A 22,068-nucleotide genomic window follows, 5' to 3' on the forward strand; every position below is an offset into this window, starting at 1 on the left:
TCTCTCAAACTAATATTGAATATCCATTTGTCTTGTTTTTGCTCTCATTATTGCACTATTTGTTTTCTAGTGATTTAGCCTTACGGAATTGCTTTCTTACATCTGATTTAAACGTAAAAGTAGGAGATTATGGAATAGGATTCAGTAGATATAAGGTAAGTCAACATATGTGTTTTCTTTGCCTAATCAGTTTTAAAGAGATTCAGAGCATCTTCAAATTAAAATATTACAAACCAGTATAATATAAAATGACTGCTTTTATGGGGTTATGTTTTGGATCAGGTGCTTTACGAATTAGATTGGTTCTTATGTAAGTACAGGATGTATAACATTTAACTGAATTGTTAGCGGTGACATTGCTTACTAGAGAACTGATGAGAGAACATGACTAACCTGATTTTAGCCTCATCTCCCCACACATTTAACAGAACTTCCAGTTACCATTTAAGCTTGCATGCCTCATTGTACAAGAGACCTAAAATAAAAGAATGCAGGAGATGATGTAGAAGTTAAACAAGATATGAATTAAAATGTAAAGTAAAGATCAAACATATTGTTGATCAGTTTAAAATATTGTTTGAAATGAAAGTGTTAATTACATCTCATATTAATTCTAAATATTATACATTAATTCCTCATTTAACACTATAGATATGTTTCAGAAAATGATTGTGTTAAGTGAAAACATGTTATGCAGGGTCAATTTTCCCACTGAAAATAATGGAAAAGTTGAGAGTTGCATTTCAAGTGGTGGTGTCTGTTGGAATCGGGACATAAGGTTGGGGGAGAAAGGGGACTGGGTTACAGCAGGGAGGGGAGGTGTTTGGCTCTGGGGAAGGGAAAGGGAGGAGACGGGAGAGGAGATTGGGTTGGAAGTATGCCCTTGTGACGGGTCTGCTGGGACCCACACTGCGTCCGGCAAGGGGGGGTTGCTGGGGAACGGCGTGGCGAACGGCGAACCATCCACCGCTTTGCAGGGAGGTGGGGAAAGCCCTGCACAGCTGCTGGTGACAGGCCAGCTGGGGAAACCCAGCTGCCGGCCTGCAAGTGGGAGCAGAGGAGAGGGGGAGTCAGTGGGGAACGGCACAGCGAGCGGTGAACCCTCAACCGTTTTGTAGGGAGGCAGGGGAAGCCCCGTGCAGCTGCCGGCAACGGTCCAGCTGGGGAAATCATGTTAATCCGGGGACGGTCGTGCAATTCAAAAAATGTTCCCTAAAAAAAATTGTGCTATTGTGAAAATGTGTTAAGTGGGCACATGTTAAATGAGGAATTACTGTACTCCACAAACTGAATAAAGGAGGGAAGTGTCAACTGTAATCCCATTTTCTTTCTTAGCCAATCTTCGAAGTATTTTAGCTGCTGAACTATTTCTAAATATTTTTAATATACTGAGAATGGTTTTCAGTACAAAATGCTTGAACTTTGATAAACACTCACAGAAGATATTCTTGTTCAATAGGCACCTCTATGCTCTACAGAGAATTAAGGTAACTTTTTATGGCAGAAGGATGCTGAGACCATTTATTCTCTGTGTAATCATTCATAGAAGCATTTAAGGTGTTTCAGAGAACATGCAAATGCCCTTCTGCTGAAGGGGAAAAAAAATACAGGTTGCACCTCTGAAAACCAGCACTCTCGGATCCAGCAACATCCAGTAGGACCATGGATGCATCTGGACCAAAGAGCCTGGGAGTCTAATGTCTGGAGGGTCAGCCAGGGGCAATAGGGTCAGCAACCCAGTCATGGTGCAGGGATGAGGACACAGCCTGGTGGCAAGCAGGGCTGGTAAGGGAGCGGGTAGTAGTTGGGCAAACAGTCCAGCCAGGGTGGGGAGAGGGGTGGAAGTGGAGGCAAGGTGCATGCTGGAGCAATAGCCTGCCAGCTGCAGGCAGTAAACTGGTATAGTGAATTCTCTTCTTCAGGACTCAAGGGTGCCAGAATGGGAAGGTCCAACCTGTATCTGAAAGAAAGAACCTAATAGTGAGTGAAAATTAAGATAAATGGGAGATTAACTAAAAAACAAACCTTGGAGCATCTCTAAAGCATTGGTCTCTTCCAATCCTATGATTCTATTATTTTAACCTTAGATTCACTCTTATTTTGGTTTTCTTTTTGTCATACCTAGGAGGATTATGTTGAGACAGAGGAGAAGAAGTTTGTTCCTCTTCGATGGATTGCACCTGAGCTAGTAACAAGCTTTCAAGATAGATTGTTAACAGCAGAGCCAACCAAGTATAGTAACATATGGTATGTAGTAAACTTAAACAGTTGAAAGAATTGGAGTTCATACGTTTTTCACTATAAAATATACAATTATTAATCAATGTATTTTCATTGTAAAGAATGCACCAAAATGGACTGTTGGCTTGATGTGCTAGATTTAATATTCTGCTGTCTTTGTTTTGAAGGAATTTTTCAGATTAATTTCTATTATTGACTTGAAATTACACTTAACACTCTAAATTTACTGTTAAGCAGTTATAACTTCAAAATAAAATTATGGAAATATGTTTAACAGACTAGGTTTTTACATTCAGTTGTAAAAGAAATAATTGCTTGTGTACAAGGCAAACATTTGCCAGCAGTTAAGTGGAACAACAAATGATTTGGTCACTAAGGTAATTGTCATAGATAATGTAGAAAGTTTTGATACTTATGGCCAACATGTTAGGTAACAGGGTAACGTTACCTTGGCACAATACACTACAGTAGAGCTTTAACGTTTGTGTTCCACAATATACCATTCATTTCAAAGAACTGAAGTTAAATAGATTCACTTGCTCCCATTTACACTGGTTGTTGCCATTGATTGGTCTGCAAAGAATCTAAGCTGTGGGTAAAATTTTCAAAATCACCCAAGTTGTTTAATTTCTTTCTATGACATTTAGACTTTTAAATTACTTTGAAAAGGGGATTTTGGCCCACGAGTCAAGACATTACCTGAAATCCTAATTTTTATTGAACCTAGACAGTAGAATAAATTTCATTGAATACTACAAGTTGAACCGCTCTAGTCCGGCACTCTGGTCTGACAACATCTGTGGTGTGGCATGATTTTAGTTAACTGAATGCCCACTTATGACGGGCGTTACCAAGTCACATAAAATTTGTTTACAGCCACCAGTACTGGCTCTGTGTTCTGTGCTGTTGTTTAGCTCTAATTTATCCCTAAATGTCTTCTTAAAGCCCAGTAAGCAGTGAAAGCGTTTGTTGATAATGCTGCTACACAATATTGACCTCCCATGTTTTGGAAAATTCTCTGGTTTGGAGTTGGTTAGGTCCCAAAGATGCCAGACTAGAGAAGTTCAACCTGTAGAATAATTTGATTTCCTTTTTATTGCATTAACCAGAAAGTAGGTGGCCTAGGACAGTAGTGACTTAAAGCCTCAGTTTGTAATATCTGTTTACCTTACGTACCAGATCCTCAGATAAGCCATTGTGCTACTATGAGTTCATGCAGTTAAACTTTATGCATTCCAAATGAAACTCTAGTTGCTTTTCTGTGCACTATATAGGTTAGATCAGGTATTTTTTAGATAAACATCAAATCTTAATATTACCTACTTAGGATTTCAGTGTTTCTGGGTTTTGTTTCTTTTATAAAGATGGGGATGAAGGCAGGTTAGCTAGCGTGACAGTTCCTCATATTGTAATGGATAAAATGCTCTGCATAGACCTTTTAGATAGATGAGGGTTAAGGAATCACTATATTTATTTGCTTTTGCCTTAACCCATTTTGACTTCTTTTGCAACACTTATTTTTATGCAGCTGAGCAAGAAATGCTGCCTTTTCCACTTGAAATCAACTTGTTTAATGCAACTCAGTGGCATCAGCTGATCTTTTCACCATCATGGGAATTAATAAAAAATCATTGTTACAGTGACACTCCTCCTCATGTTGCATAGACATTTTAATTTGTGATGAGCAGGCTGAATTGGAGCTGTCCTATACACATGCCTATTTTACGCTTCTTGAGTAGAGGATGGTTTGCTAAAAGCTAGCATCTGTAAAGTTATCTAGATGCTCTATGCATCAGATAAAACAAAACCTCTCTTGATTTTAATCTTTTATGGGAATCTAGCACAAGAGGGCCCACTATATAGTACTTTAATACAAATAATAAAAAAATGTTTAATAGAAAACTTATGTCTCTCTTTCAGGTCACTGGGTGTAACATTGTGGGAGCTCTTTGACAATGCTGCTCAGCCTTATTCACACTTTTCTGACAAAGAAGTTCTAACCCAAGTCATAAAAGAGAAACTTGTTAAACTTTCTAAGCCACATCTGGAACAGCCATATTCTGATAGATGGTAATTTTCTTTTTAGACTATTTAAAAAGCAACTCTGAATTGTTAGAGGTTTCTCAAATGCTGTAATTTTTATACTATCAAATAAGTCAAAAGAGCTGCATATTTGTATATTTCTGGAAAAGTGATTTTTAGAGATGTTTGTATATTTCTGGAAAAGGAATTGCAACAGATAAGGAAAATATTTTTTGCAAAATACATGAATACAAAAGGAAACCTCTTGAGTTTAATTGCTTGATGTAAAGTAACCAACTGAAGTGTAGCCTGTCCATGCAGTGAATTGAAGGGGAATACAATTATTTTTATATATGGTAACTGCTGAAAATATCCCTTTCTTCATCACAGGTATGAAATTCTACAGTTCTGCTGGCTACCTCCAGATAAAAGACCAACAGCAGAGGAAGTACACAAACTTTTAACATATCTCCGCATGCAAAGCCAAAGAGATTCTGAGATAGATTTTGAACAGCAGTGGAATGCTCTTAAGCCAAATATGTCCAATAGAGAATCAAGTAATTCTGCATTTCCAATCTTAGATCATTTCACAGGAGATCGCCTTGGCCGTGAAATGGAAGAAGTACTCACTGTAACTGAAACAAGTCAAGGACTCAGCTTTGAATATGTCTGGGAGGAAGCTAAGCACGATCATTTTGATGAATGTGGTCAGATGAATGCTGATGAAGCAATGACATACACAAACATTTTCTTTCCAGTTGAGGTTTTTGAAAGGCCACTTTCAGAACAACAGTCTGGAACAAAGGAGGAAAGTGGTCAAGAAGCATCACTTAATATACCTGGGGTACTTCCCGTTTTTGATGCTCACAAGCGATCTCTTGGAAGTGATTACTATATCCAGTTAGAGGAAAAAGGTGTGGGCAATAGCATGAATTTTGATAATCAGTCAGTTGTGCTCACAACAGAAGTTGATCATCAAGAAGTTGTACAGGAGAAAAAATCTCTTTTCATAGTTCCCAGGGATTTTAATGCTGAAGAATCCAGCACAGATGAGGAATTTTTCCACTATAACAGAGATCCTAAAGATGAGGCTTTACATGTTACTAATGGTCCTGAAAGTCCTTTCCAGAATATATTCAGAGATATTGACAGAGCAGAGGAATTGACAAATAACCGAAATATATTTGACTTAACTGAACTAAATGATATTCATGTTGAATTTATGCCAACAGCTTTAAGTTCAAGTTTAGAGGTATCAAAAGCAATCATTTATCCTGATAAGGACAGTCCTAATCATGTTTCTGAAAATGAGGCTGGTTCCTTATATGAAAATATTAGAGAATCTGATTTTAGCCTGCTATCTGCAGAAGAACTCTCCAATAACTTTCTGTTTCTTCAAGAGAAGAATTTATTAAAGGGACTAGTGACTAACAAAGATACCAATGATGACATCAGACCAAAATCAGAAAAAATGGATTTTAAAAATTTATCAGAAACATCAGATAGGATCTCTCTTGACATTGAGCTAAAACTGGATAAAAATACACCAGACTTTTCTTTATTGCATGATAATTTAAAAGCTGAGAGCAAAGATCACATTTTCTATGTACCTGCAGATGAAGATGCGAATTTTCTGCTTCAGTCTCTTGCAGAAACGCAGGTGCCCTCTTCTTCACCCATAATAGATGAGAAGTCACAGGATAAACATCAGAACCTCCCCATAATAAAAGGCAGTGATACATTTTTATTTGAAGGAGTGGATAAAAATTCATCCTACAGTATTAATGATGGTCTCTGTCAAGGAAAGGAGCAAGGCACTGAAGATGCCCCCATTGAAATCCTGTCTAGTACTGCCAAAAGTTTTGGAAACTTGGGTGTCACACTTGAAACTAAAGAGTCTGCAGAACAGATAAAAGATGAAATACTTGTTAATTATGGTATTACTTTGGATAGAAACCTTGGTATAGAGAGAGGAAATACTAGTAAGGAACCTATGAACTGTGATTTGCAGAACATGTCTTCTGTATTAGATGGGGGTTTACTGGAGAACAATAAGGAAACTTCATATAATCTTAAATATAGTGATGCTTCTAAACAAGTGACTTTAATATCTGACATTTCATCAAACTGTGCAAGTCAAGATCATCTGTTGGAAGACAGCTCATCATCTCTTTCACAGACTGTGGAGCATTCCATAAAAACACCAGACTCTGTGGATTCATTAGATGTGAATGAGGTATTAGAGTCCTTAGAGGCTCAGAGTCCCCAGAAACTTTTGCCACCTGATAAACCTGCTGATAGTGGCTATGAAACTGAAAATCTGGAGTCTCCAGAATGGTCTTCCCATCTTTCTGTTGATGCATCTAACGTAGATCCTGCACTACGTGTTGATGGTGATAGGAGTGCGGGTGATTTGTCAGCCAATCCAGTAGTCATTGTTTCTGCAGAAACAGCTTGCTCAGATTCAGTAAATAGCAATAATAACTTTGAAATAACCACAACAAATTTTGCTAATAGAAATCAGAACTCTTATAGAGACTCTGCTTATTTTTCTGATAATGATTCTGAGTTTGACAAAAAAACAGAAGAGATTGTAAACAAATCAGCAGAATCCACAGTACTATCAGTAGATACTTGTAGTACATCTTCTAGCACAGAAAAGAATAAAGCTGAAGATTATTATTGTTTTGAAGATATACAATCAAAGCGTAATCAAATAGAGGATTACCAGGACCCGGGTAATGTAGGCTCACAATTAGAATTATATGATAAATTGGGGAGAGAGCAGACAGATGTAAAGATGCAGGTGTCTCCTGACAATTGGACTAAAGAAAATCTGATATTTGCAGTGAATTTGGAACAAAACAATGGGGGTGAAATTAAACTACATGAGGAATTTCGCAGAAATGTTTCTTGTGTTGGCACTAATACTTCAGAATTTCTTCCATGCAGAGACTTAAAGTCTACTCATAACATACACAATCCTTCAGTTTCAACTGATGTTGAAAAACCCTTGTGCCACATTGAAGGACCTAAACTGAAAGAGCCAGATATTGAAGGAAAATACCTTGGTAAACTTAATGTTTCTGGAATGCTAGATTCATCAGAGGATGGAGATGATGCAGATGAAGAAGATGAAAACAGTGATGATTCTGAGGATGATATGAGAACTTTCCATATGTGTAGTCTTAGCTCAGACAGTGAAGATGAAACTGTACATCAAGTGCCTGTGATTGTTTCTGATAAAGATGATGGAAAGCATCTGAGAAGCCTGCTGAAACTTCCGAAGTCTCTTAAACATGATCGGCCCTCTGAGTATTGGAAAAGCGAGAAAAAGGCAGTAACATTCTTTGATGATGTCACAGTCTATCTGTTTGATCAGGTATTTTGACCTCTTAATTACTAAGCATTGATTCCAGAAATTAGATATTTTTATTTTTAAAAAGAAAATTATCAAAATTGTAAAGCCCCAATTGAAGAAGATATACTGGCAAACTTTGTTGTTGTTAAATCTTTACAAAATTAGCCATTCATCTAATTAACAAACCTTTTATGCATATTCAGCAAGGACCTTTTGAGATTCTTTCCCAAATTCAGTGCAGTGATGCAAATTAGTATTTATAAAGTGAATGTAGTTTGCTTTACATAGTGTATGAGAGCTTGACCAATCACACCTGTGCTGGACAGAAGAATATGGTCTTCCAAGACTTTCATTTTGACACCTTTTACAAGCACTTTATTAATCTGGCCTGTTTTTTAATGTATATAACAAATATTTTTACAGGTCAGGACTGTTCTTACACTGATTGTAGAAATATTGCCATTTTTATATTTAACTAGTTTTAGTATCCGAATTCTAGTGAATTTCCAATTCAAGTATCTTCATTATAAATATACTATTTCAGATTAGCTATTTAATGCATTTCATTCATCCAGAATGGTAATAGATGTGTATGTGATAAGGCTAAATTAAATTGTTACATTTGGTCACAGTAGAGTAGCTCAGTATTTGAACTTCAGTATTTTCTTCTTTTTCTTAATCTGATACATGTGATTCTTCAAGTTAGTCCAATACAAACACAATATAAATGTTTGACCTACTTAATAAAATCCAAGGTTACGTTTGTTTCCTTGTTCACTTTATACAATAACACACTCTTGTTTTTTTTAAACCTTATGGCCACACAGACTAGCATGGTAATTTAAAATGAATAGAGAGCTTTGAAAATCTTGCAGGAGAAGACATGGATAAAAAATATTAAAAGGGTTATTGCATATCGGAGTAGAAAATAGAGGTGACTCTCTTGCTCTGTGGCCTCTGTCATTAAAAGAAATAGCAGTTCTTTTGTTGGAGGAAAAAACACCTGCTATCTTGGAATTATATCTCTCCCAATATTTGGTTTTGTATTGCTCATTTTCACTAACTGATTACATACTAGTAGCTTTTTCATATACCTTGCCTACTAAATTTCCCTCATCCAGAAGTATTAAAGGATAGAATTGGAATAATGGTGGATGAAACTGAAAGATAGATTTTGAAAATGAAAAATAGTTAACTAAATAGTTTCATGCAGAGAAGACAACAAATGGTCAGTCTCAAAATCTTACGCTTCAGTGCTATATCTTTTTTCTAAGGACTCTGTAAGTAGAGGACAGCAGGTGGGAGAGACAGTTTAAAAATTCACTTCCTTCAAACATTGTCGTGTTCATCAGTGCAACTTGAATGAAATACCATGCATTGTAATCCATAGCAAATACATATATAGAATATGAATTGAAGTTTGGCTATGATCTTGGTTGAAGAGAGGCTATGCAGTCTAGGTGGGCTTGAGAAATACCTACCTGGTTTGGAAGCCCTGGCATCTGTATCTGTTTGTATATATAACGAATGTACAATAATGGAATTGAACTAAGTTTTGTTGTATGTGGGGTGGGTTTTTTTGGGGGGGTTGTCTTAGGAAACACCAACCAAAGAGCTGGGAAACCGTGCAGCAGAATCAAACAACCAAGGCTCTGCTAACACGCCTGTCCTATCTTCAGGTCTGAGTTACATGAACAGAATTACAAATTCAGAAAGTTCTACTGATGAAGAAGGTACTTCTGGTTAACAAAACAGTGTATTTTAAATAAAACCTGGTTGTTTTTTTATGGAATATAATACATCTTCATAAAGATGCCATACAACACTGCCTTCGGTGCCTTGATTGTATAAGATACTCTTTATCAGGGCTCAGACATTTACTCCCAATACATATTAGAGTCTGGAAAACTTTACTGGCCCTACAGAATATTCCCATTCCTGGTGACCTAATGCAACTGCTTAAAACCATAAATATCTAATTTATTAACTTTCCCACTATTATTTCCTTGTGCATTTGTAAAACTTCTTCATACTTACTTAAAAATTTGTTTCCACAGTGGCTCTTCTCCTGGTGAAGCCAGAGAAGCTGTTTGAAGGGAGTTCCTACTGTCATATCAGAGGAGCTTCAATGGCCTTAATGAATCAAGAAGAAAATATAAAGCTTTAAGTAATATTTTCTCTTAATTTCACTCTGCCATTGTAGCTCCTGCTAGCCATGGAAACCATGTCTTTATGATGATAGCATGGGAGTTCGTAGCTTCTTAAGCTTCACTAGGAGAGAGATCCACAGGGAAGGAATCCCATGAGGATTACTACTTGTGTTTCCCTCGCTCTGGGGCATCTGGTACTGGCCACTGTTAGCAGGACAGGATACTGGACTAGATGGACTGTTGGTCTGACCTACTATAGTCGTTCTTGTGTGGCAATATTAAAATACTTAAATTTTGGAAACATCTGAATATGTCCAAAAATGTATCATAGGGAACATAACTTAATCAATGTATTTAAAATAACTAACTGTATTAAATAATTATTTAAAAATCAGAATTCCTACATTGCATCCCCCATCTGTTTAATTTTTCACAATAATATTGGCATATATCTCAAAGCTGTTAGTTAGCAAATTAATGCTTTGTTACTTTGAAAGCTGGACTTCACTAGCTGCTCTCAAATAACAAGCAATATTTTCCAATAGCAATTCTCAGTAACAACCACTACATCAAACTGGAGTTGACATGATAGAAAGAAAAATGTGGTGGTAAAGAATGTTAGGGTATTTAAGGCCCCTGACCTGTGACTCATACATTCTACCACCAGAAGTTTCTAGCTTTCAGATTTCTTTCAACATTAATTTGTAGTCCCAATGATTCCCTAAGATACACAACTTGTTTAAGTATATTTCATCTGCTGATTAGCATTTGCTTTTATAGAGTTGGACTGTGATACACCTAGTAGTATTCTTCAGATCAATACAGTTTTTCACTTATTCCTTTATACTTACTGCCTTAAATTACATACAGCCTGATCAATTCTGATTGTTTATTCTAGGTGGAGCTTTTGAATGGGATGATGATTTCTCTTCTCCAGAACCCTCTTTTATAGCTAAGTCAGCAAATAATCTCATTAGTTCTAAACCACCTCTTCACAATTCTAAGTACTTTTCACCCCCTCCACCATCCCGGAGTCTTGAACAAAACTGGTCACATTCATCACCTTATTCCAGGTTCTCTATTACTCCGGCAAACATTGCAAGTTTTTCTCTCACACATCTTACAGATTCAGATATTGAGCAGGGAGGTAAGTAAATTTAGGTTTCCTTCAAGTAAACAGTGTATATTATGCTGACTTTTGTAATATTTTGGCTTTTAAATAAAGCCTGTTCTCAATAACTTGTTAAAGTTTTATATTAACATACAGTGCAGAGATATAAACAATACAAATAATGTCAGTGAAAGAAATATTGGTGATGAGGCCTATATTTGTTTACCGTATTGATAAATCCAAGTAACTTTTCCTTTGATAATATCTTAAATGGTTTTCATATTTAAACAAGCCATTTATTAATAGCTTCCATACTGGGGTAAAAACATTTAACATCAAAATAATTTTGTTTTTGTTAATGTTTTCCAGAAAACCTGTGCACAAGTACTGCCAAAGTTTTGGGTTAGCTCCCAAAGTACTGTACTAAATTTATTCCTTCTAGGAAAAACAATAAGATTTCTACCTTGGTGACCACTCTGTGGAGCTTTGGAAGAAACCATGTTCCCCCATAAAGAGCAAAAACTTAAAGCTTCTAAAGTTTCTGAGAATCTTCCTACGATGGCCCCATCACAGGCCATAATTTGATTTTTGTTTTTGTTTCACTAGTTAAGGACTTTTAGGAGCTGAATTAGTAGTCTGAATTTGTTTTACTATCTAGTTGCTTGTAGGAAGTATGTCCCTGATATTCTGCTAAGGTTTGTGGGTTCTTTAAAGTTTGAGGGTTTAGCAATAGGCCCGTGTACGGTAATGTTTAGGTACTGATGTCTTTACTGAGTTATTTCCTTTATATTCTTGCCTCTATTAAAGTGCTCCTCTGTACATTTAAGTAATAAAATGCCTCAGGAAAAAAATGATAGAATAAAAATAGGGATAGACTTGAAAATAATTTAAAGTATCATTATAAATATAATTTACCAAGAGATTAAAAATAAATAGGATTAGACTTTGAAGTTCTCTGGCTCTTGTTTTTTATAAAAATGTTAGTTTTATTTGCATTGCTGCTTAATAACTTCTTGATAAGAGATGTTGTTTTAGAGGTCTTACATCACTTTCTCAGGTGACCTAAATAGTGACATAGAACTGTATGATAAGCAGATGTCCTTCTGTCTGTGGGTTCCATATGTTCAACATTAGGGTAGCCGAAACCAGAATGTTACATTCTAGGAAAAGTGTAGCAAAGACTTAAGGGAAGACTTACACAGTAAATTCTTAATATATTTTTAAATAATAAAGAAAATTTGCAAGTATCTTACCTTTGTCTTCTGACTTTCCCTAATAGGTAGTAGTGAAGATGGAGAAAAAGATTAGTATGAGTTAGTTTTTTCTCACTGGAATTACATATGTGGTACATACCGCATTCTTGACTAACGTTTGATAAACTCAAAAACCTATGTGGATCTGCTGGAGTAAAATACAGGTAATCAAGAAATTTGAAGACTTAAAATAAACACTGAAAAGCAATGATAAATCAGGACATTAATTTGAATGTGTATTTAACTTTGTAATGTATTGTTTTTAAATCAATGCAATTTGCTTTTCATTGAATCTGCCGCTCTTTTTCAAGTACTTGAAATATTCAGATAATTATTTGTAACAAACATGTAAAGCAGTTACACTACATTCTGGTTTATGTATGGAATTGTATCATAGTCTTTTTATATTTTTTCATGTAGTTTGTTATCTATTGGAACATAACACATGTTGTAGAATTGTGTATAATTGTTCTGTGCAACAGGTGGCTGTGTTGTTGAAACTGTATGAATGATAGTTGATCCGTAGTGAGCCATATTTATTCTGAAAGATATCACTTATTACATGTTATTTTGCTTACTGCAATTGCACTATGGATTTTTCTTCCCATATTCCCCAACATTGTACAGAATCAAAATCTTAATTTTTTCAAGGAAATTAAGACCAATTGAATTAGCCCAGTTAACCAGTTCAGTTTGTACTGTTGTAGTCTTTGCTATGCACTGCACTTGTAAAACATACATAATTTCTGAGTGTTGTGTGAGAATTCCTGGAATCCTGCATGCAGTTCCATTTAAAGTAGTAGCTGACTACAAATTATGAGAGTGCCTGTCTTTCATAGGAAATTTGGGGAGGGATGTCTGAAATATCTTTGGGATCCATTTTGGATTAAGTGAATATTTTATTTTCACTCCTGAAAGTGATTATATTGGTTTAAATTATAGTAGCATCTTCCTATGTAGTCTATTTAATGGCCTTTCTATATTCCATTAAAACTGCCTAGTTTTGGAAGGGAGGGAGGTTTTAGCCTTGAAAGTGTGCATTGAAACTGGGTATCTTGTAGAATCATTAACTTTAATAAAAATGGACCCACCAGGCCTACCTGGTTGCTCACTTGTTCATCCTGTGAATTCTGAAGTCCAAATTATTTTCTTTTGTCTATGGATTGGGCCTCCTTCCCATTCAGAAGCCTGTAGATGTTCCTATCTCAATTAATGCAAAAACAATTGAGTATTAGAGTTAACAATTGAGGAATTAAGAATGCTAACAGTCTTGCTTCAAAACCAGCGGAAAATTGGCATTCATACATTGTCACCCAGGCCTATATTAAAATATAAGCAGAGCTCCCTGGTGTGGTTGAAATGTGCACTGACTCAGATGTAATATGGATAGCTTAATGAGGTGAACATAGTTTTCTCTCGGTCATAAATCCATCTAGTTTAATTAATCTTTTAAATAAGTTGTCTAACAAGTACCCTCACTGTCTTTCTAAGTACAGTTGGGCAGCAGTTCTTTCATCTATGATGTGTATAATGCAGCTGCAAACATTGGGCCAGGTTGGAAAAAGCTGAGTTGTCATTTGAAGCTTTGTGGTGAATCCTTTGATCTGCAGATTAGTAGTGTGAATATTTTTTTAACTCTTCTTTAGTACAAGGCTAGTCTTTCTGCTGAAAAGGTCTAGGTACAAAAAGCTAAGAATTGTAACCACCTGCAGCACATAGAACTGTATACTTTCACTGTTGAGCTCAGTTTGATGTTACTGTTTTATTTAATGCACAGTTTGGTTTAAAATAGGACATTGGTTTTAAGTGATAGGAATACAAAAAAATAGAATATCCATTTTTAAAAAACATTTATTTGGCCCTTGCAGCTGGAATGGCTTTCATACCCCTCAAGGAAAAGAGATCAGTTCTAGAAATAAAATGCTTTAAAGTTACCTGTGTATTACTGAGGCACTGAGTTGTCCATCTGAGGAGCTCAGGTCCAGAGGGAACCTGAGTGTCACTGGGAGAGTTGTATTTCAGTGTAACATCATGAAATTTGCTGTTGCATATGCACAGCAAAAACTTTTAATAGAATTTTACACTATTTACTGGAAGTACATATTTATTAGACTTAAATCATCTCATATGCTCTTTATACATATTAGAATATAAACTATAGGCTTTGGCACCCTAAGCAGCATTATAGCCTATTAGATCTGTAAAACAGATTTTTTTTTTAAATTCCTTAAACACACTCACCAGATAAAGTCCTCATCAGTCCTTGTATTTTTCTGTAACACTTTTATATTACCATAAATAAAAAAGCAGGGAAATTCAAAATTAAGACTGAAACTACTTGCTCCTAAAAGTGTGGAATTGTCTACCCAGTATGTGCTGGAACATGTATGGTATCACAGGGTTTCAGCCTTAAATCTGAATTTCTTGATGTTGAACTTTAATTTCTGAAGTTAAATAAAAGGTAATATAGTCTGAATGGGATGTTGAGATGTAGCTTCACTTTTGTTCCTGTTGTAACTTCAGAAATTCAGATTATGGAACAGATCTTGTGTAGCTGAGCAGTATTTAACCTTGTAGTGAACACATCAGGGTTTTCCTCAGTTGAGGAGGCATTAGTCATTTGTGACTCCCATTCTCTTTACTAAGAGAACTATGTCTTAAAACCTTAAATTATTATGAAAGTTTACTCCTGTGTCCAAAGGGACTGTTTGCTAATGACTTGCCAAAAGGACACTTTTTTCTCAAAATAGGATGTGTGTGTAGGATGCTATACAGTAATGTGCTTTTTAGCCATATTACCAAAAAAAATCATTGTTATATCTGAATTGCCACACTTCCTTAATATCAGTGGATATTAATTTCATTAATCCAACTCTCTAAAATGTAATTCGTTTTTGGAAGTATATGTTAAATTGTATTACAAATTATTAGCAGTGTCCAAGAAGTAACCATCTACTACCAATGAATTATGCAAGGAAGGCAGATTTGAGGAGTAGCTGAAATGTAATCAAGTTGAGGTGATTTGACGAAGGGGCCAAATGTTAAATTCTGTAAACTCTTGCACTAATAACCCAAGAGATTTCAATTTTAGAAATACTTGCAGCTGTTTTTTTAATGGTTTATGATGAGGGTTGATTCCATTTTAGTTTCTTCTGTGTTAGAAGATCTTGATAATTTATTTAGATGTTAAAAGGCATTAGCTTAATTTGGCTACTTAAATATCTTACAAAAAATCCCATTTACAGCCTAAAATGGAAGCTGATAAAGTGATTTTAAAATGATTCGATGATTAAGTTTCACTCGGTCGTGCAGTGAGAGGCCAGTAAAGCGCGAAATCTGGTTTTTGTTTTGTTTTAAATTTGAAACACCTGTTCCTTCCCTAGTCCCTCATCTTTAGCAATATGTTGTACATGTCAACTGCCATTTCCATGGAAATGGACAGGTTAAACACTTTTTTTCATATTCTTGGTGATGCACTAATGAAAGCCATTAAGCCTCTTTCTTTTATCAGTATTTTAAGTAGTATGTTAATATTTAGTATTGAATCGTTTTTCATGAGGGGCTGATTGGTAGGGAAATACTTGTGTTTTTATCTTTTAAGCACTACGCTAAAGTTTCAGTGGTAAGTCAGATGTTAGTGACATGGCTATTTGGTGGATTTAGTGAAAGGTGGAATCAAAGTATATTAGCCTTATAAGAAATAGCCTTAAAATAAGAATGGAGTGTACAAAAATACATCAGCTTTAAGTCATACAAAAATATCCTTAAATATTAATAAGTTTTGGTTCTCAAGTCTTTGATATGAAAAAATCTAGAGTAAAAGAGCATATAAATATATTGAAAATAAGTATTTGTGATACCAGCAGCCTGTTTTTCAGATAAACTTGAATGACTTAAAATTATTAGTTGTTTATGAAATTGTTTGAACTTGCACAGTCGTAGCTGTAACTTAATGATAAATGGTACTGATGTGTATATACAATGTTTAATTCTATTTGTAAATGAGGAGCAATGTAACAAAATCATAGATATGAGGTTTTCCTATTGTAATTTAATACAGGTATGAGGTTTTTGGCAATACATCATAGTTAATGAAATTTCAGGTCAATTCATCTTGCAATTGTGTACATTTTTAAATTGTAATATTTCTACTGTATATGGATTATCATGCATAGTGTGATTCAATAAATTGCTTGTAATTTAAAAACACTATTTAATATTCAAAAATAAAATACGGTTATATATTTATAACCTTTGTGTCTGTGTTCATTTATTTTTTGCTCAATTAATTTCTGGGATGTGTTGGGCTCTTTGTTTCAGTGAAATCATGAGACTACCTGGAGTGAAATTAATGTGCTCATAAGAAAGGAACTAGGCAGCATCTATTCTACCCTAGTAGCCCCTTCGACCTACACAGCACAACGAAGTCTGTTAAGAGATTTAAAATACATCCTCTATCTCTTCTGCTATTATGTGTTTCTATCATTGGAATATCACATTACATAACACATAACCTCTACGGGGAAGTACTGTTGAAAGTACAGCATAGATTTAATGTGTGGTAATGTCTTTCAAGTGACAATGTGGTGAAATGTGTTTAGCTTCTTGAAATCATCACAGTCGGTTTTGCAATAATTATGTGAGATTTAATAGAGACTACACATGAATGTGTATGTCTGTATATAAACAAAACAAATCCTGCTATTGTCATATAATATATTCCTGCTCTGTAGCATAAGAATGCCTCAGTAGAACTGACATACTTACTGTCTTGTGAAGAGGTTGCTTCTTCTCTCTTTACAAGACAATTAATTGGGCAAGTCGCATTGGTATACACCTCTGAGCACTTGTTTTCTTGGTTTAGGTGGTGATGATGGAAAACCACTTATTTTTTCCCCCATTTTAAAAGCGCTCAAAAATGCTTGTTATAAGGCAATTCCTTATGCCTGGGCCTTCTAAAGTTGTTGTTACCATCACCACCAAAATTACATATAATAAGAAGAAAGGTGGGTCCTTGTGTAGATGCTTAGAAGTCACAAGACTTAGACTCTATTTCCAGCTTCTCTGCAAACTTCTTGTGTGCCTTTGGAGCAAGTAAAAAAGAGCCTACACTTCTAAGAATGACCTCTGATTTTTCAGTGCTTTCCATTTTAGGTGCTCAACTTAGGGGCACTTACTACAGTAAAACTCCAATTGTCCGGGATCCAGTTGTCCGGCACTCCCAATAGTCCGGCATCAACTGGAACCCAGAAGTGCTCCAATCAGCTGCTCTTATGGCCGGACCACTGTGAGCCGCATGCACGTTTGTGGCCCCGCACCATTCCACTCATGGTCCCCAGCACACACAGTGTCCAGCCTGCACTTGCTAGCAGCTGGCCGCTGAGCACAGGCAGCTGCCTTGGGACCCAGACATAAGGTTGAGGGAGAAGGGGGACTGGGTTACAGCAGGGAGGGGGAGGTGTTTGGCTCTGGGGCAGGGGAGGAGGATTGGGTTGGGAGTATGCCCCCTTATAGTACCTCCCGGTACTCTGGCATATCCGATAATCTGGCACCACCTAGGTCCCAAAGGTGCCAGATTATTGGAAGTCTGCTGTACTTTCCTCGTGCTGAACACTTGCATTTCCTATTGATTGAAATTGAAGTGGTATGGTCATCAGTTCTGCAAACAAGGCCTTACGTGTCCTAAGTTAGCAATATAAAGTTAGAGGCCTCTTCTGAAAATGTGGGCCAAAAAATTCTATGCACCTCAGTTTTCCTATCTGTAAACTGAGGATAGTGGAAGCCTTTTTCGAAAGATACTTCTGAAAAAGCCTCTTTTGAAAAAGAGCGTCTAGACTACAACCAGTACTTCCGAAAAAGCACATTTTACATTATAGTGCCTTTTTTCGAAAGAGCAGTTTCAAAAAAAGGCGCTATTCCTCATAAAACGAGGTTTTCTGCGGTCGAAAATACTGCCGCATTCTTTCGATTTACTTTCGAAAGAAAGCGGCAGCAGTCTAGACACAGGAAGTTTTTTCGAAAAAGGCCACTTTTTTCAAAAAAAACCCTGTAGTCTAGACACCCTCAATGTTTGCAAAGCATTTTGATTTCCATGTGTCATGATAAGCACAAAATATTTTGTTTGCAACTCTTCACACTTTGCTATAGTAGAAGAATGTTAAAAACAGGAAAGAAACCATGCAAGTAACTTGTGAAAACATTGAACAGATGTATAGATTTATTTTAATACAGATGACATAATTAGCTACTAACATGTAGGGATGTAAAAATCCTGTTTAATTGGCTAACAGGTTAAACATATCGCTACTAACAAGAAATCCATTATAACATTTGCACTTAAAAAATGCAACTGATACAGAATTTCAGTGTGGATAAATTGGGCATAAATTTATAACAAAACTTCAGAATTTGTAACACATTTAGTAAACAGCAACATAGATTGTGTTGAGGGTTAGATATTCTGTGCTACTAATGCTATTGTGTTCCAGTCTTAATTTAGGAAGTGACAAAACTACCACAAAGTGCACAATAAATAAGACACAATTCTGTTTTCACAGTCCTTTTTCATGGTCATGATCTTATAATGTATTTAAAGCAGGTTTTTTTAAAACTTTTAAAGTCTTCCCTTCAAACAATAACCAACTTTTGTTATACTATACAATGGAATATATTAGTTTTTTGGTATGTGCCTTTAAGGTATGTAACTGCAGGTTTTTCCCAAATTAAATTTCCTTCAATGCATTTTAACAATCATATTTCAACTTAAACCACAATAGGAACTTTAAGTAGGCTGAAATTTTCCATATCTCTTAAAGGCCCCATGGTACTTTTATGACTTGTATCTCATGGTCCCAATCACAATTGTGTCTGATCACCTCACAATCTTATGCATTGATAACTAAATCACCACTGTGAAATGAGGAAGTGCTATTAACCACATTTTATAAATGTAAATTGTAGCACAGGGAGACTTGCCCACTTTCAATTTGTAGTGGAACAGAAAATTGAACCCACTTCTGTGCAGTCCCAGTAGTGCTCTAGCAACCCGTTCTAGGGCTGCGTATATGACCATTTTTGATATTTGACGATATTTGCGTGGTCAAATATTTTAAAGCAGCAACTTAATAGAACAGTAAAAGCAAAAAGACTTTATGGTCTCAGCCTTAAATTTTTATGCCTAATTCTACAAAAACAAATTAACTGAGTTACTCTAATTCAGAAAAATGCAAAACAAATTATCCTTAAAGATGGAATAGCACCATGATGCAATCAAAAAGATAGGCCATCGCCTACATCAGTAACTTCTTACTGGAACACTGGACAGTATTTAATAGTAGTTAATAGGTCAATTAAGATTGTTAGACTGGTCAACTGATCAGCTTGCCAAGCTTGTTCCTCTCTACTGCCAAGTGGTCATGAACTCATTGTCTCTGCTCTGTGTGAAAGGCTCTGTCAGCACAGTGCCAGCCACAATTGTGTTGTAGCATTGTTTCAGCACTGATTTTGAGGTAAGAGTTTCTGCCTATTTAAATCACCAGATCCACTTGCAGCACTTGATATTGAACTGAAAGTCTCCCAGAATACTGACCCATCCAAAAGCAGCTCAGTCTGTGACACCAGATGGAATTGCAGCAGTCTTTTAATAACAATAAAAAACCTCTGAAATTTTGGAGCATTGAGTTTGCAAGCTGATGCTGTCCTCTGGTGAATTGACACACAACGTATGCTGAAAGAGAGCCTGGTGCCACGTCATTGGTAGCACCATTCCTGGTGTCTTCTCATGTAGATTAACTGTTTGAACAAATTCCCCCAATGTATTGGACATATTGGCTTTATTTCAGCCTTGTGCGCACACATGCTCCCTGATAGATGCCCTTAGCAGATTGTTTATGGCTATATGCTTGCCCACTACTCAGGCTATAATTTGTGTCAGGCTATTTTTACCAATAGCTGCTCATCTTCATAAAGAGATTACCAAAATCTTGGTTTCCCGCTCCTCTGGGTGAGTGCATATTTGTGTATAAATGTAAGACTCTTTCAGAGATGAAGAGTGTGGTTTGAGTTCACTTTCTCTTTTACAAAGAGGATCTGGTTCATTAGCTTCCCTCAAAGACTAGTTGGAATAGGCTTGATCTGAGGTTCATTCAGAAGGACAGGTTCTTTGAATGTCAACACTGACTATGGCAATCACTCAATTCCTTCCTTAGATAATATCCTGCACTGACACTGTAGTCCAGGGCTACTCAACACGTGGCCCTTTTGCGGCCCGTGGTGCGGTTTGGGTTTGGGTTTACATGGGGCTCAACATTCAGCCTGTGGGTGGGATCCTTTGAACATGGCCTCCACTGGGAACTTGCTCCACAACAGTGAGGCCTCCCGGTGGGGTGAACATTGAAAGACGCAAGTGGATGGGCTGGCTGGAAAAGAAGGGTACAGGGCATCAGCGTGCAGGGAGGAGGTGCGAGGAGTGCCAGGGCATTGGGAAGTGCTCTGTATTCATACCTGTCAGTGTGAAAGAAGCTATTTGCATATATATTTACATGTATATGCAACCACACTTAAGTTACAGCCCTCCGCATGTGCTGTGAGTATTATTGTGGCCCTCAGGGCTTCCAAAGTTGAGTAGCTATAGTCCTTTGAATGCAGCCCTCCAGTGCAGGCTTATAAGCAGGAATTTCTGTGGGTGAGGTGAGCTGTGGGAGGGGCTGATGGTGGTCCTGCCTTGGCAGTGCATTCCAGCCCTACCTCTGCCCCTGCTTCTGGGGGAGAGGAAATCAGCCCCAACCTTCCTCTGGCCGGCTGGAGCACAGGTATGGGAGGCTGGGGCAACCTACTGCTCTTGCCTTCCCTTGGCTGGCCGGAGCATGGGGGAGAAGGAGGCTGGGGCAACCTCACGCTTACTTGGAGGACTGAGGGGTGCCTTTTGCACACACACACCCTCGTGCAGGCCTTGCTCTGCTGCTGTCTTGTGTGAGTTGGGTGCTGACAGTTGCAACAGCTCTACTGCAGTAAGAAAGCACTAAATATTGTCCGGACAGCCTCCCCCTACCCTTTCTCACTGTATTAAGGGATTTAACCTCTCCTCAATCCCAATTCTCTGCCTATGCCTTCTTGGCATGGCTTCAAGGAGTGCCATTAGCTTGTTTTGCAGAGCAAAGGGTCATTTTTTACATTGTTAAATGCTGGACCACATTCTTGGTGTTGGACAAGAGCTTGCAGCAGCTCAAACCAGAGAGAAGACAGTAAGGGTGATGCTAACCCTTGTTTTGTGTTTAACTCTACAAAAATAGTTATAAGGGAGTTGTCAGAGCTCATTTGTGAAAGGCTTGGTTCCTTGTCTCAGTTTACACCATACACATCATTCTGGCCTCTGTGCCAATATGCCACATTTTAGGCTAGCTTAGTGATGCCTGTGGATTTTAGAACAGGTTTGAAAATTCGGTTTTAAACAGAAAATATCTTGCATAGTTAGCCCTGGGATAGCTATTGCTAAATGTGGTGGACAGCTGGTGGACAATTTCTGTTAAAATAATTACTGTGTGGCAATGTCTCATTCTCCCAATGTGACTACTCTTCTTACCAGGGCGTCATACTAGAAATAGTAGAAATGAACCTTGTATCCCTCTGTGCAAAAAACAAATCCCAGACATTCATGCTCGCTCCTCTTCGTTATTTCATTCCTCTTTTCTGGAACCCATCTGCTTCTGTCCTAAGATTGAAGTGCAAGGTGCATTTGACGGTGCTCTTCATTAAAAAACAAATACAGAAACAACCCCTCATGGTAGGACAGATGCAAGGAGTTAAAAAACCCCTCATATAATCTGCTCCTGAAGGTGAGAATCAACTACATCCATAAATGCTTATCTCGTTGCTTAATGCACTTTTGGGAGGGGGGCCCTACGGAAAATCCCCTGTTCCCAGTTGTAGCTA

At 37.0% G+C, this 22,068-nt stretch overlaps 1 protein-coding gene across 1 annotated transcript in view; it reads left to right on the plus strand.

Moving 5' to 3' along the window:
- Window positions 1–16,389, plus strand: part of LOC102456675 (lemur tail kinase 2) — a 50,646-nt gene extending 34,257 nt beyond the window's left edge. The window contains exons 7-13 of the mRNA XM_075899511.2: window positions 71–155; window positions 2,126–2,247; window positions 4,162–4,311; window positions 4,654–7,645; window positions 9,222–9,357; window positions 10,673–10,921; window positions 12,165–16,389. Of these exons, the coding sequence (XP_075755626.2) occupies window positions 71–155; window positions 2,126–2,247; window positions 4,162–4,311; window positions 4,654–7,645; window positions 9,222–9,357; window positions 10,673–10,921; window positions 12,165–12,193 (3,763 nt within the window). The 3' untranslated portion in view covers window positions 12,194–16,389. The remainder of the gene's footprint in view (window positions 1–70; window positions 156–2,125; window positions 2,248–4,161; window positions 4,312–4,653; window positions 7,646–9,221; window positions 9,358–10,672; window positions 10,922–12,164) is intronic.
- The last annotated feature ends 5,679 nt before the right edge of the window (window positions 16,390–22,068 follow it).

Source organism: Pelodiscus sinensis, chromosome 15, assembly GCF_052426305.1.
Source record: "Pelodiscus sinensis isolate ZL-2025 chromosome 15, ASM5242630v1, whole genome shotgun sequence".
NCBI classification, from domain to species: Eukaryota; Metazoa; Chordata; order Testudines; family Trionychidae; genus Pelodiscus; species Pelodiscus sinensis.